This window comes from Henckelia pumila, chromosome 1, assembly GCF_033568475.1.
Source record: "Henckelia pumila isolate YLH828 chromosome 1, ASM3356847v2, whole genome shotgun sequence".
Taxonomy (NCBI): Eukaryota; Viridiplantae; Streptophyta; class Magnoliopsida; order Lamiales; family Gesneriaceae; genus Henckelia; species Henckelia pumila.
This window is the reverse complement of record NC_133120.1, coordinates 97,430,889-97,443,072: the sequence shown is the minus strand read 5'-3', so window position 1 is coordinate 97,443,072 and position 12,184 is coordinate 97,430,889. Positions and strand designations below refer to the sequence as shown.

The window sequence follows — 12,184 nt, the reverse complement described above, 5'->3', positions numbered from 1 at the left end:
CATAAATGATTCTTTTGATTCCTGCCAAAGTCTAGAAAGAATCCAGACTGCTTAATGGAGAACCTGTTTGGAAAAATTTCCTTTTCTTCTTTTGGCAGTACCCTGGAATTTATACGTGTTTAGGTTATGGTCATGGACATAGACATTTTTTGCTGTTTTTATTGATGACTATCGGGTTTCAACTGATCTGGTTTGACCCTATTTATTTTCCTTTATCTTGTTTGGATACTTTTATTTTAACATAATATCATTGCACATGGTTCAAGTGTCAAACAGGTTAGCTTTTACGATGATGATGTTCGCTACTGGCAACATTGGCGTAATCATTTTGCTGCTGCTGAAGCTCCATCAGCTGTCAATAATCTAACTTCAGCTTTCAATTCCCCTACACCATCCACAAAAGGACGTCATTTTCTTGGTCATATGCTGTGAGAACAAAGCTATTTTCTGAACAGATTTATTGGGATTAAAGATATTGGCGAGATATTTTGTTTCTTTTCTGAACAGATTTTCTCAGTTCTTGGAGAATAAATGTAGGCGTGCGCATCCATTTAAAAGAGTGAAGTAATCAATTGAAAGAGTGCCCCCTCAAACAATGGCTCGGTAATGACGAGTTCTGGTGTAGAATTCTAGAGAAATCCCATAACTTTTGCGCTTGGTTGAGGAGAAAAAGGTCAGTGAAGAAATGTTTTCCCTGTATCTGATTACTAAATTCAGTTTATCCTGTGATGAATGATTCTTTTATTGGAAAAAAAATCGGCTAATGTTGATAATCAGAACCGACCCATTAGGGGCAGATCTCCTCCTCGAAGAAATTTTTCATGAGTTTGTGTTTAGTGTTTTTAAAATTACAAGTTTTGGTTGCAAATCCACTGAATCGCCCAAATTATTGGTTGAAGATTGAATTTATTTGAGTTTGTTGCAATCTTTTCATCATTCTGTTAATTGTGAGATGTTCTTTCTTTGAAAATCATAAACCCATCAACTCTTGAATTGGTGTGACCTTGTGAGGTTGGAGTGTAGATGAAGTTGTGCAGGTATCGATAATGCAACAGTACTCAAGGTATCCATGAAAGAAAAAGGTGGAAATATTTGCATAAAATAGCGATTATTTCTAGTTGTGTTAGATAACTTCTCTGTGTGTTTTCTTGGCCATAATGGTGCGTGTTCTAAATTGATACAGGATCATTTCCAGCTGTGTTAGATCACTTCAGTGCCAATGTCTCTGTGGATGGGAACTGATCTGTGAATCTTGTCTGTGGTATACTGCTGGTAAGACAATCCTCTTCTTCATTTCTTATTTTTGATTTTTGAAATATGAACATCAAAAAGTGGTTCTATTTTGTTACTGTTTTCTTTGCCATTGAATTCTTTTCACAATTTTTCATTATGTTCTAGGTTGAATATCAAATCATAAAATTTATTTTTCTGAGAAATTCGCTCATTTTCACTCAAATATTGGACATTAGTAGAATTAGTTCTTTCCTTATTTTTCCATAGTCCGTTGATTGGTGGATTAGATCAATATTTAAGGATTTTATTATAAAGATTAGAAACTAGTGTTAACTGGTATATTTCTTCAACAAAATAGAATGATAAAACATTGATTAATTTTTTTTAAGTTTTGAAGGATTAGACTCAGTGCTGGTTGCTTATTTGTATGAGTAATGGACAAAGCTTGGATGTCAAAGAACAGATTATCACATGAATATGAGGTTGGGGTAGAATCTTTTCTGCAATTTGCAATGCAAAATGCCAACGATCCAAATGAAATACCTTGCCCCTGCACAAGATGTGGTAATCTACAGATGAAAGATGTTCGCACTATAAGGGCACATTTGTGTTCTAATGGCATGGATTTAACATATCATACATGGATTTGGCACGGGGAAAGATCTACGGTCAAGAACCCAATGAATGATAGTGATCAAGAAGGACCAGATGAACACAAATATTTTGCTGAGGAAACTATAGATATGGTACATGATGCATATGATAGCTATGCTGAGAATCCAAGCCAATTTCATAAGATACTTGAAGATGCCGAGAAACCTTTATACTCTGGATGCACAAAATTTACAAAGTTAACAGCACTTGTGAAATTATTTAATTTGAAAGCAAAATATAGTTGGAGCGATAAAAGTTTCACTGACTTGCTAAGTTTGTTAGGAGAAATGCTTCCTGATCACAATGAATTGCCTTTATCCTACTATGATGCAAAGAAAAGCTTCAGTGCATTAGGAATGAATTATGTGAAAATACATGCTTGCCCTAATGATTGTATCTTGTACCGGAAAGAGTTTGAGGACTTGTCCAATTGTCCTATTTGCGGTATATCTAGGTGGAAGTTGGGTAATAATTCTGTGGTGAATAAAGGTACTCCTGCAAAGGTTCTTTGGTACTTCCCACCTATTCCTAGATTTCAAAGATTATTTCGGAACAAAGAGGTGTCTAAAGAGTTAACTTGGCATGCTGATAAAAGAATTTGTGATGGATACTTGCGTCATCCAGCTGATTCGCCGGCTTGGAAAGTAGTGGATCACAAATGGCCGGATTTTGCATCGGAGTCAAGAAATCTTAGATTGGCCATATCAGCAGATGGGATCAATCCCCATAGTTTGATGAGTTCTGCATATAGCTGTTGGCCAGTTGTGATGATCACTTACAACCTTCCTCCATGGTTTTGTATGAAGAGAAAATTTATGATGCTGACTTTATTGATTTCTGGACCCAAACAACCTGGAAATGATATTGACGTTTATTTAGCACCTCTAGTTGATGACTTAAAATGTTTATGGGAGATAGGTGTTGATGCATATGATGCATATCGGAAAGAATATTTCTCGCTCAGAGCAGTCTTACTATGGACAATCAATTATTTTCCTGCTTATGGGAACATGTCAGGTTGTGTTGTGAAAGGATATCAAGCATGCCCTATCTGTGAGGAAGAAACATATTCGACCAGGTTGAAGCATAGTAGAAAAATGTCATATACAGGTCATCGAAGGTTTCTTCCTAGAAATCATCCTTACCGAAGGCAAAAAAAAGTTTTTAATGGGAAACAAGAGTTTAACCCCGCACCAAAACCATTAACTGGGCTTGAAGTGTTGGAAAGAGTTGATAAGATTAACTATCGTGCGGGAAAAATGAGTGGGAAGCTTCAGCGCAAGGAGTTGGAAACAAAATCATGTTGGAAAAGAAAATCCATATTCTTTGAACTAGAGTATTGGAAACATCTACATGTTCGACATGTGCTTGATGTAATGCACATTGAAAAAAATGTTTGTGAAAGTCTTATTGGTACGCTACTTAATGTTCCAGGAAAAAAAGGATGGGGTAGCCGCTAGACTAGACCTTGTGGAGATGAATGTGAGGACTGATTTGGCACCAAAGACGGAGGAGAATAGAACTTTTTTGCCAGCAGCTTGTTTTACACTAAGTAGGACTGAGAAAAGAAAACTTTGCAATTCTTTGTTTGGAATGAAAGTCCCGACAGGTTACTCCTCAAATGTTAAAAATCTGGTGTCAATGAAGGACTTAAAACTTGTTGGCCTCAAGTCACATGACTACCACACTTTGATGCAACAATTGTTTCCAATCGCCATCCGCGATGTCTTGCCTAAACATGTTAGACATACTATCATCCGGTTGTGTGGGTTCTTCAATGTTTTATGCAATAAAGTGATAGATGTCTCAAAGTTGGATGGTCTGCAAAGAGAGATTGTTACCCTATTGTGTATGCTTGAAAAATATTTTCCACCATCATTTTTCGATATAATGGTTCATTTAACTGTCCATCTTGTGCGGGAGGTAAAATTGTGTGGACCTGTTTGGTATAGGCAGATGTATCCATTTGAAAGATTCATGAAGATCTTGAAAGGCTATGTGCGAAATCGCAATCGGCCGGAAGGGTGTATAGCCGAATGTTATGTTGCTGAAGAGGCTGTGGAATTTTGCTCCGACTACATGTCTAACGTTCATACAATTGGGATCCCAACAAGGCATCGACAATTACAACTTACTAGGCCTTTATCTGGTGCCGTAGTGTACTCCACTAGCCTTGATGAGTTGCATCAAGCGCATCGCTATGTGTTGGAAAATGATGTTGACGTTGATCCATATATCGAGTAATTTCTCTAACTTATTAGTAATTTTTTTCAACTTTTTTGATCTATTGTTTAACATAAACACATTTATTTTTTTATTAGGGAACACATGACATTTCTGAATTAAAAATTTCCCAATAAAGCTAAGTCCAAAAAGTGGTTACAAGATGAGCACAACCGCGCGTTTGCTAACTGGTTACGTGGCCGTGTAAGTGTCATAAGCATTGAAATATAAGTTTTGAAGTTCGTGATAAAATTTATCACATTGTGAAATATAGGTTGGAAGTGGTGTTGGTCATTCCACCTGTCAAATATCAGAAAGATTAAAGTGGATAGCCCGTGGACCTAGCAATCAAGTGTTAAAGTACTCTAGCTATCTGATTGATGGGGTAACTTATCATACCAAAGAGTGTGATGATACACGAGTTGTTCAAAACTCTGGAGTAAGCTTAATTGCAAAAACAATGCAAGTTGCCAGTGCAAAGGACAAACATCCAGTTGTGTCAGACATGATTTTCTTTGGAGTCATTCAAGAGATATGGGTACTCGATTACCACAAATATCAAGTTCCAATGTTTAAATGTAATTGGGTTGAGAATAATAACGGTATTAAAGTTGATGATCTTGGTTTCACGTTGGTGAACTTGAAAAGAGTTGGATTCAAATCTGACTCTTTTATCTTAGCCAGCCAAGCAAAGCAGGTGTTTTATATTGAAGATCCTCAAGATCCTACATGGCATGTTGTACTTACTACTCCTACCAAGGAGTACATTGAATTCATATCTGAGGATGTGTTGGAAAACTCTGTAATTCATTATCAATCTTTTACTAGAGGATTTCTACCAATGGAACCATTGGATGTTGATGAAAAAGATGAAAATGAACCACCATGCATTCGTGAAGATTGTGATGGAACTTGGGTTGACAATGCATAATGTAACCCACTAAAATCCTTTTTTTACTGTTTAGTATATAAATCTCGTTAATCGATTTTCTTTGTATTTTATCTTGAAATTTATAGTTCATTTTCATTATCACTCTTTATTTCGTTTTAATACGTATGCCTAACAAGATGTCAACTTTTGCAGGAACTGTCATTGGGGAAACTTGAGGTCTGATTTGGCATTGAATAATCTTCTAATTTCTGGCACTATGGAAGCTCGTGAACAGTTTCGTAAGGGTTATCACAATGGTAAAGCTACTGAAAACAATGAGGCAGAACCGGTGGAATCTACTGAGACCGAAATGACAAGAAGTTCTAGAGGACGTACACGTTTGGATTAGGTCGTTAGGCAAAGGGTGCAGGGAGTTAGAAAGGATGTAATGTTCAATAAAATTGGACAGCCAATAGGAGAGTTTGCGGCTGAAATGCAGAGTTATATAGGAGTTCTCGCTCGAGAAAAGATTAAGATTAGTTACAAGAATTGGAAGCAAGTTCCAAGTGATGTTAAAGAGTTAATATGGGAATCAGTTAATGTAAGTAAGAAGTATTTGACAGTTTAAATAATTTAAATGTTATGTATGGGTTGATATATACTTTTCTTTACAGCTAACATACAATGTTAGCCCAAGCTGGAGGAAGGGCTGTTTGCATTCAGCGAATAGTAAGTGGCGGCAATACAAGGCGCATCTAACTGAGAAGTTCATTTTCTCGAAGTTTGATAAACCAGAGGAGTTGAAAGAACCGCCAAGTGGCTACGGTATTCCACGGGATGATTGGAGTTCCTTTGTAATCACTCGCATGTCCGTTGACTTCATGGTAAGATCGATTATTAATTACTTCTTAAAAACAATTTAACATGTCATTATTATATATACCGATACATTAACACATGTGGAGAATTATCTAGAACTTAAGTGCTGAGCAAAAGAAGAGAAGAAAGCAGAACATATACCCACATCGGCTTTCCCGTAAAGGTTATGCACAATTTGCTGATGAAATAGTAAGTATTTTTTTCATAGCCTATCTTCTATAACAATGGCAATCATTTGATATTTTTTATCTTGTTTGAAGGCAAGTGAATTATGTGATGATGATGATGTCAATCGGGCTCTTATTTGGAAGAAAGGACGGGTGAATAAGGAGGGTGAAGTTTAAGGAGATGATCTGAAAATGAAAATAGAAAAGATTGTATGTAATAAGTACATGAATCCAATAGTATTTATTCAACTAAACTATTTTTTGGTAAAAAATAATTTCTTGTGCTTGACAGGATGAATATGTGAAGAAAAAACGGGATGGTAAGTTGCAATTTGAAGGGTCAAAAAAGGATATCCTTTCAAATGTACTTGATTCAGAAGAGCATGGTGGACGTGTCAGGGGTGTTGGAGGTCATATAACTCCAACTGTCTACTTTAATGTTGGTACATTATGGAAGAGGCCTACTGGTGATGGCCACTTATTGATGCAGCATAAAAAAGAGTTGTCAGAGGCAAAACTATTGATTTCAGAACAATCTACTCGCCTTGAAGATCAAGACGAACGCATAAAAAAGTTGGAAGAAATGTTCAAAAATGGTGCATGCGCCTCTGAGATTGAAGAGAAAGGTAGTTGCTCCGTAAAGTTACATCTCAGGAATGAAGACAAAATCAAAACAGAAAAGAGTGCCCCATATTATGCAACTTTCATTGATGATGACATGCAAATTCTGAGCAAAGACGATTTCTTGCAGGTATTGCCTACGCTACTGTTATTATGTAATTGAATGAATGTCACCCGGGAGTTGAATCAATTTATAACATGATGAAACTTTGTTTTATAGGGCAAGTTGGTTACGTTGACACTGGAATCTAATATTGTAGTTGCATACGGTACAATTGTTCATGTCAATGGAGGTGGTAACTTACTTCATGGAGTTCCATTGCCCGTAAATTGTATGCGCATCGCCATTGATGAGGCTGTGGAGAAATCAGCACAGCTGCAATTCCCAATTCCAAATGAATGTGATACTATTGGTGATGCTGTAGGTTCTCACGTGGCTTGGCCTGTGCACTTGGTATTGATGCGGGATGAGGTAAATATGATATTATAGTTGGACTTAACTTGTCCAATAAAATTTAGTGAACTGTACCTAACATATACATCTACATTTGCAATTTTTAGAAGCATGGAAAGAAGAAAAATGTGAAGAAAACAAGTACTGTTTTGGCATCGCATGTACCGAAGTCCTTGAATATGTTGCATTTTTTCTGCAAGCATGCTCTTGATGAGGAAAATAATATATCAATCAATTTAGATCATGATTTGTTTGATGAAGAATACGAACTACTTGTGCACCTTGAAGACATCATTCCCTTTTATGAGTTGGAGCCAGTATCTACCAATTGTATGGTTGTTTACATTTGGTAGGTGTTCAATTAACATGAACTTTTATACCTTAATTTTTTTAGCATATACGTTGTACATACTTTAATTAATTAAGCATAATAACATTTTTCTGTTGATAATGGCAGGCATCTTTACAGAAAGATGAAAAGTGATAACAAGGTTGAGAAATATAGGTTCATGAATCCACACACCATCCAATTCATTCCATTTGTGACCAACCTTGACAGAAATGGTAAAATTGAACACTTCAATGAAAGAGCGACTGTTTTGGCAGATAGGTTGAGTGGTTCATCGAGAAATCAACTAGTTTTGGTGCCAGTTAATGTTGGGTAAGCAAATGTTATAATATCATATGAAATTGATTTTTGGAAACTGTTTAGGGAAATGTATGCACTAATAATATATTGTTACGCATAGGTTTCATTGGATTCTCACTGTTATTGATCCTTACGTAGAGATGGTTTATTTTTTGGATCCACTGAGTCATCGTAATCGTTATGAAGACTGGAAATATGTAGTGAATATGTGAGTACATATTTGTTTTTATCGAGGACTTAATTATGTGATTCAACATTAATGTGTTAATATTATGTTTGAAGGAGCTTGAAATTGTTTAATTCTAACAAAGAAAGGAAAGGCAGAAAACAGGCAATATGGGAAACAGTAAAGGTATGTATGCATGTCTACTTGTGATTCATCTACAAATATTATTTATAGATGAGACATTCTGCTTTCTTCTACACAGGGTCCTCGATAACCAGATGCAAAACAATGTGAATATTATGTGATGAGATTTATGAAAGATATTATTGAAGGAAATGTTAACAGTGAAAAGAATTCACTGTCCGCTATAGTAAATCTATTGAAGGAAATGTTAACAGTGAAAAGCATTCACTGTCCGCTATAGTAAATCTTCTCAAATAATTGTTTTGTTATTTTTTTCCAAAGTCATTTACATTTATTTGGGTAATAATATAATTTATTTGTGGTTTGAAGTTCGTGAAAACATAGTACTCAATGGAAGAAATTAATGAAGTTCGTTCCGAATGGGGGGAATGCATACAAGATTATATTCATTACTAGGTACGTATATTTATGGACGAACAACGGAAATTTTACAGATAAGGTACTCTACCTATGACTGTCAGTGTGAATTAAGTATTGTTTTATGCTTATCAGATTTAAATCTCCAGCTGCATGTTTATGCCAAGACCTACAGGACCTGATGATTTTGTCGTTTGCATGTAGAATATTGGTGAGTCCACTTAGTTGCTATTTGTCGTTTGTGCTCACATAATAAATATTGGTGAGTCCACTTAGTTGCTACTTCTACTGGCCAAGTCTTGCCTAAACTTGTAGAATATTTTCCATATGCATGCTGTGCATTATAGGTTTGTTGAATTATGAAGTGGTATAACAAGACGGTTGGCAGAGTATTTAAGTGTTTTGTTTAATTTGGTTATATGCAAGATTAATTTGGTTCAAATCTTGCATTTTTAAACAAAGTTTTGTTCAAATATGGCCCTGTCAATGGAGGCCATAGCTGTGGCTCTCTAAGTGACAGTCCCCCTGTCTCCCCCCTATGAAATTGATGAATCCGATGATCACTGTCCGTTGGCTACATGCCCCACTGCACCTGGGGTCGTCGCTAAAGGATGTCCTGTTCATTAACGTCTATTTGTTGTCTGTTTTGCGGAGTGCATGAAGCATCTACGAGTCATTGTCTATTTTTCTGCCCGATGGTGCATAAGGTTTGGAAGTGTATTGAATTTTGGTCATATTTAAAGAAGTGTAGTATGTTGTCTCCTATTGATTGTGCATTATTGATACGAGATAAATTTTCAAAGAAAGAGTTTGAGTTGTATGTGATGTATCTTGGGCCACATGGAAAGATTGCTGTTAGATTAAACATGAGCAACTTAAGCAACATGTCTCGATTAAGATTGATTGGGTGATGCCTTATTTGATTGAATTCCATAAAGAAAGGGATGTAAGTTTGATATTTAATAGAGATAATCACCTAAGGAAAAAACATGGAAGAAACCGTGTGTGGGAGTCTTTAGACTTGATGTGGTGCAGGGTATGACGAACTCAATGGATGTTTTAGTGTGGCTCTGAAATATTTTTAGCTGCCATGTTACACAACTTAATTTTTTACTGTCTATTTGATTATCATGATAAGAAAAATAAAGCGTGTATGCTCTTCTTAAATGGTTCTCCAAATGATGATGTCGGAATGAGGATATCATCGTATTTGGTTTGTGATATATAATTTTTTTGTGCTTGATCGTAACCGAAAATTTTTCGTTAGATAATAGTTGAGATAGGTTAAACTCTGCTATGAACGGCTTAAGAGCCCAATCAAACCAGCTGATTGAGAAAGGTTGCAGGGGATGGTAATGGTGGTTTATTTTGTTCATTCGGGCTTGTGAGCTAAGCTAGTTTGTTGTTTTTCTTGCATTTACTGATTGGAAAGAAAATCTTGAGGTGGGCTGTGGAATTTTGGCCTGTTTCTTTGAGATGTTTACTGTTCAGAAAGATTCAGTATTTTTTAAGCTGTTTTTGGGAATTGTAATGGGGAGTTGCTTGAGTAGCCATTCCAAGTTAAATCTGAGAGCCTTTTTCATTATGACATAGGTAATTTGTTCTTCTAACCCTTCTTTTTTTGGGGATCTTATGTAATTTTTGTTTTCGACATTATTGATAATTTAAGAAATTGAGAAATTAGAAGCTTTACCCATAGGGAGTCGCCTCAAATTGATGTTTTACCCGAGTCTGGATCTTTTGGAGCCAGAACGGGGTTGTGTTGCCATGCAAGATGCTCAAATTCTATAGGGAACTCTAAGATATTTTATGCAGTGTTGATGTCTGAAAATGTGTGCAAATGAATTGAATATGACAATACGTAAAGTATTAAAATGTGCCTGTTATAGGACACTAATGTGCCATAATTTCGTAATTGGCTTGTAACACTATTTGGTATTTGCTGTTACTTGTAGTTTTGGATGTCGGGTGACTGGAAGTCATGTCGGGCATGGGCATGAAGATGTGGAATGAACTTGCTGTTTTGGGAATGTGGAATAAACTTGCTATTTTGGGAAATTGAGGAGAAGCGCTTTGTTTCAAGATCGAACTCTTAACAATTGAGGAGAAGCTGTTTTTGAAAATCATGATCGAAAATACTTGTAAATTGGTCAGATAAGTAGATCTATATTTTTTGTACAACTTCCATGACATGTTGGGTTCGAAATTACTAGCGCTACAATTTCTATAAAAGTATTTAGATGTATGTCACAGCTTTTGAGACTTGAAGATATATATTATTTCACATATTTTATGTATGTAGTAAATATTTTATTTTGTATGGGTATATACCACTAATTAAAATAGACAATGGTTTTTTAATTCATTGTGAATAATAGCTCTTGCGGAAAGGCAATTTAAGACAATGGTTATAAACTGTTGTTAAAAATAACATACGACAACGGTTTTAAAACGTGGTTGAATAATAAGCAAACGACAACGGATATAAGAAGTTGCATATATGTTGTCGTAACCTACATAAGACATCATTTTTAAAATGTGGTTATTTCTAAACATACGACAACAGATATAAAGTGTTGCAAATCTGTTGTCGTATGCCAACATAGACAACGGTTTATAACTGTCGTAAAATACAACTTAAGACAACGGTTATAAACCGTGGTCAAAAGGTGTGGTATGCCAATATAGACAACGGTTTATAACTGTCGTAGAAGACAACTTAAGACAACGGTTATAAACCGTGGTCAAAAGGTGTGGTATGCCAACATAGACAACGGTTTATAACTGTCGTAGAAGACAACTTAAGACAACGGTTATAAACCGTGGTCAAAAGGTGTGTACCACAACAGATATTTAATGTTGCATATCTGTTGTCATATGTTGGAATCCACAACGAATATAAACCGTTGTCGTATGTTATACTTACGACAACACATAAAAGTACAACGGGTTTTCGACCCCTACGACAATGGATTAAAACCGTTGTCGTTTCCAGTTTTTCTTGTAGTGCATTTCACTTCTTTTACATATAAAAAATGCTTGTTACCTAAATTCCTACATACGACACAAACTAACACAAAATATCACTCGATACATATCAAAAGCCAAGTTAAATCATATAAAATATAGGCGCAAAAATTACACTTATCAAATCCTCAAAAATTTAAACTTTTGCTAGTCCCGAGCAAAATAAAATAAAAAAAGGAGAGAAAAACAAAAAGTTCACAAACAAAATAATTAACACCCAAACATGCAAGTCATTATATTATATAATGCAATTGGTCTCAGAGAATTATTTTTTCATCATGTAATCCACTTGTTTGCAACATCATTCTCAAGATTTCTCGTATATGTGAGATTTACCAATCTCATTTACCCAACCTAACACCCCGATAAAATTATGCACCCAATGAGCTTCAAAATTTCATTCATCCCGCCCTCAAGCTTCATAACGTAATCAACCAAGTTCAATCTTTATTTGCACAGATCAATAGGAATTTTTCTGTTATCATAGAGTTCAATATAAAGTAGGCAGGAGAACAAGTATCCAAGAGTAGATCAAGGTCAATCAAAAAATCAAGATTAAAGCAAAAAGATTTGATCAAGATTTCTTATTAGATTGAGAAGTACGAGTAGCAAGAAAATACATATTAGTACTGTCGACCGTTGACAATTTTTAGGATCAGCACACCAAAGCTAAATACAT

At 35.5% G+C, this 12,184-nt stretch overlaps 1 protein-coding gene across 1 annotated transcript; it reads left to right on the top strand.

Moving 5' to 3' along the window:
* The first annotated feature begins 1,667 nt into the window (after nt 1–1,667).
* Nucleotides 1,668–5,041, top strand: LOC140870218 (uncharacterized). Its single transcript, XM_073272998.1, has 3 exons — nt 1,668–3,260; nt 3,322–4,110; nt 4,385–5,041. The coding sequence occupies exons 1-3, from the start codon at nt 1,668–1,670 to the stop codon at nt 5,039–5,041; spliced, it is 3,039 nt and encodes a 1,012-aa protein (XP_073129099.1).
* The last annotated feature ends 7,143 nt before the right edge of the window (nt 5,042–12,184 follow it).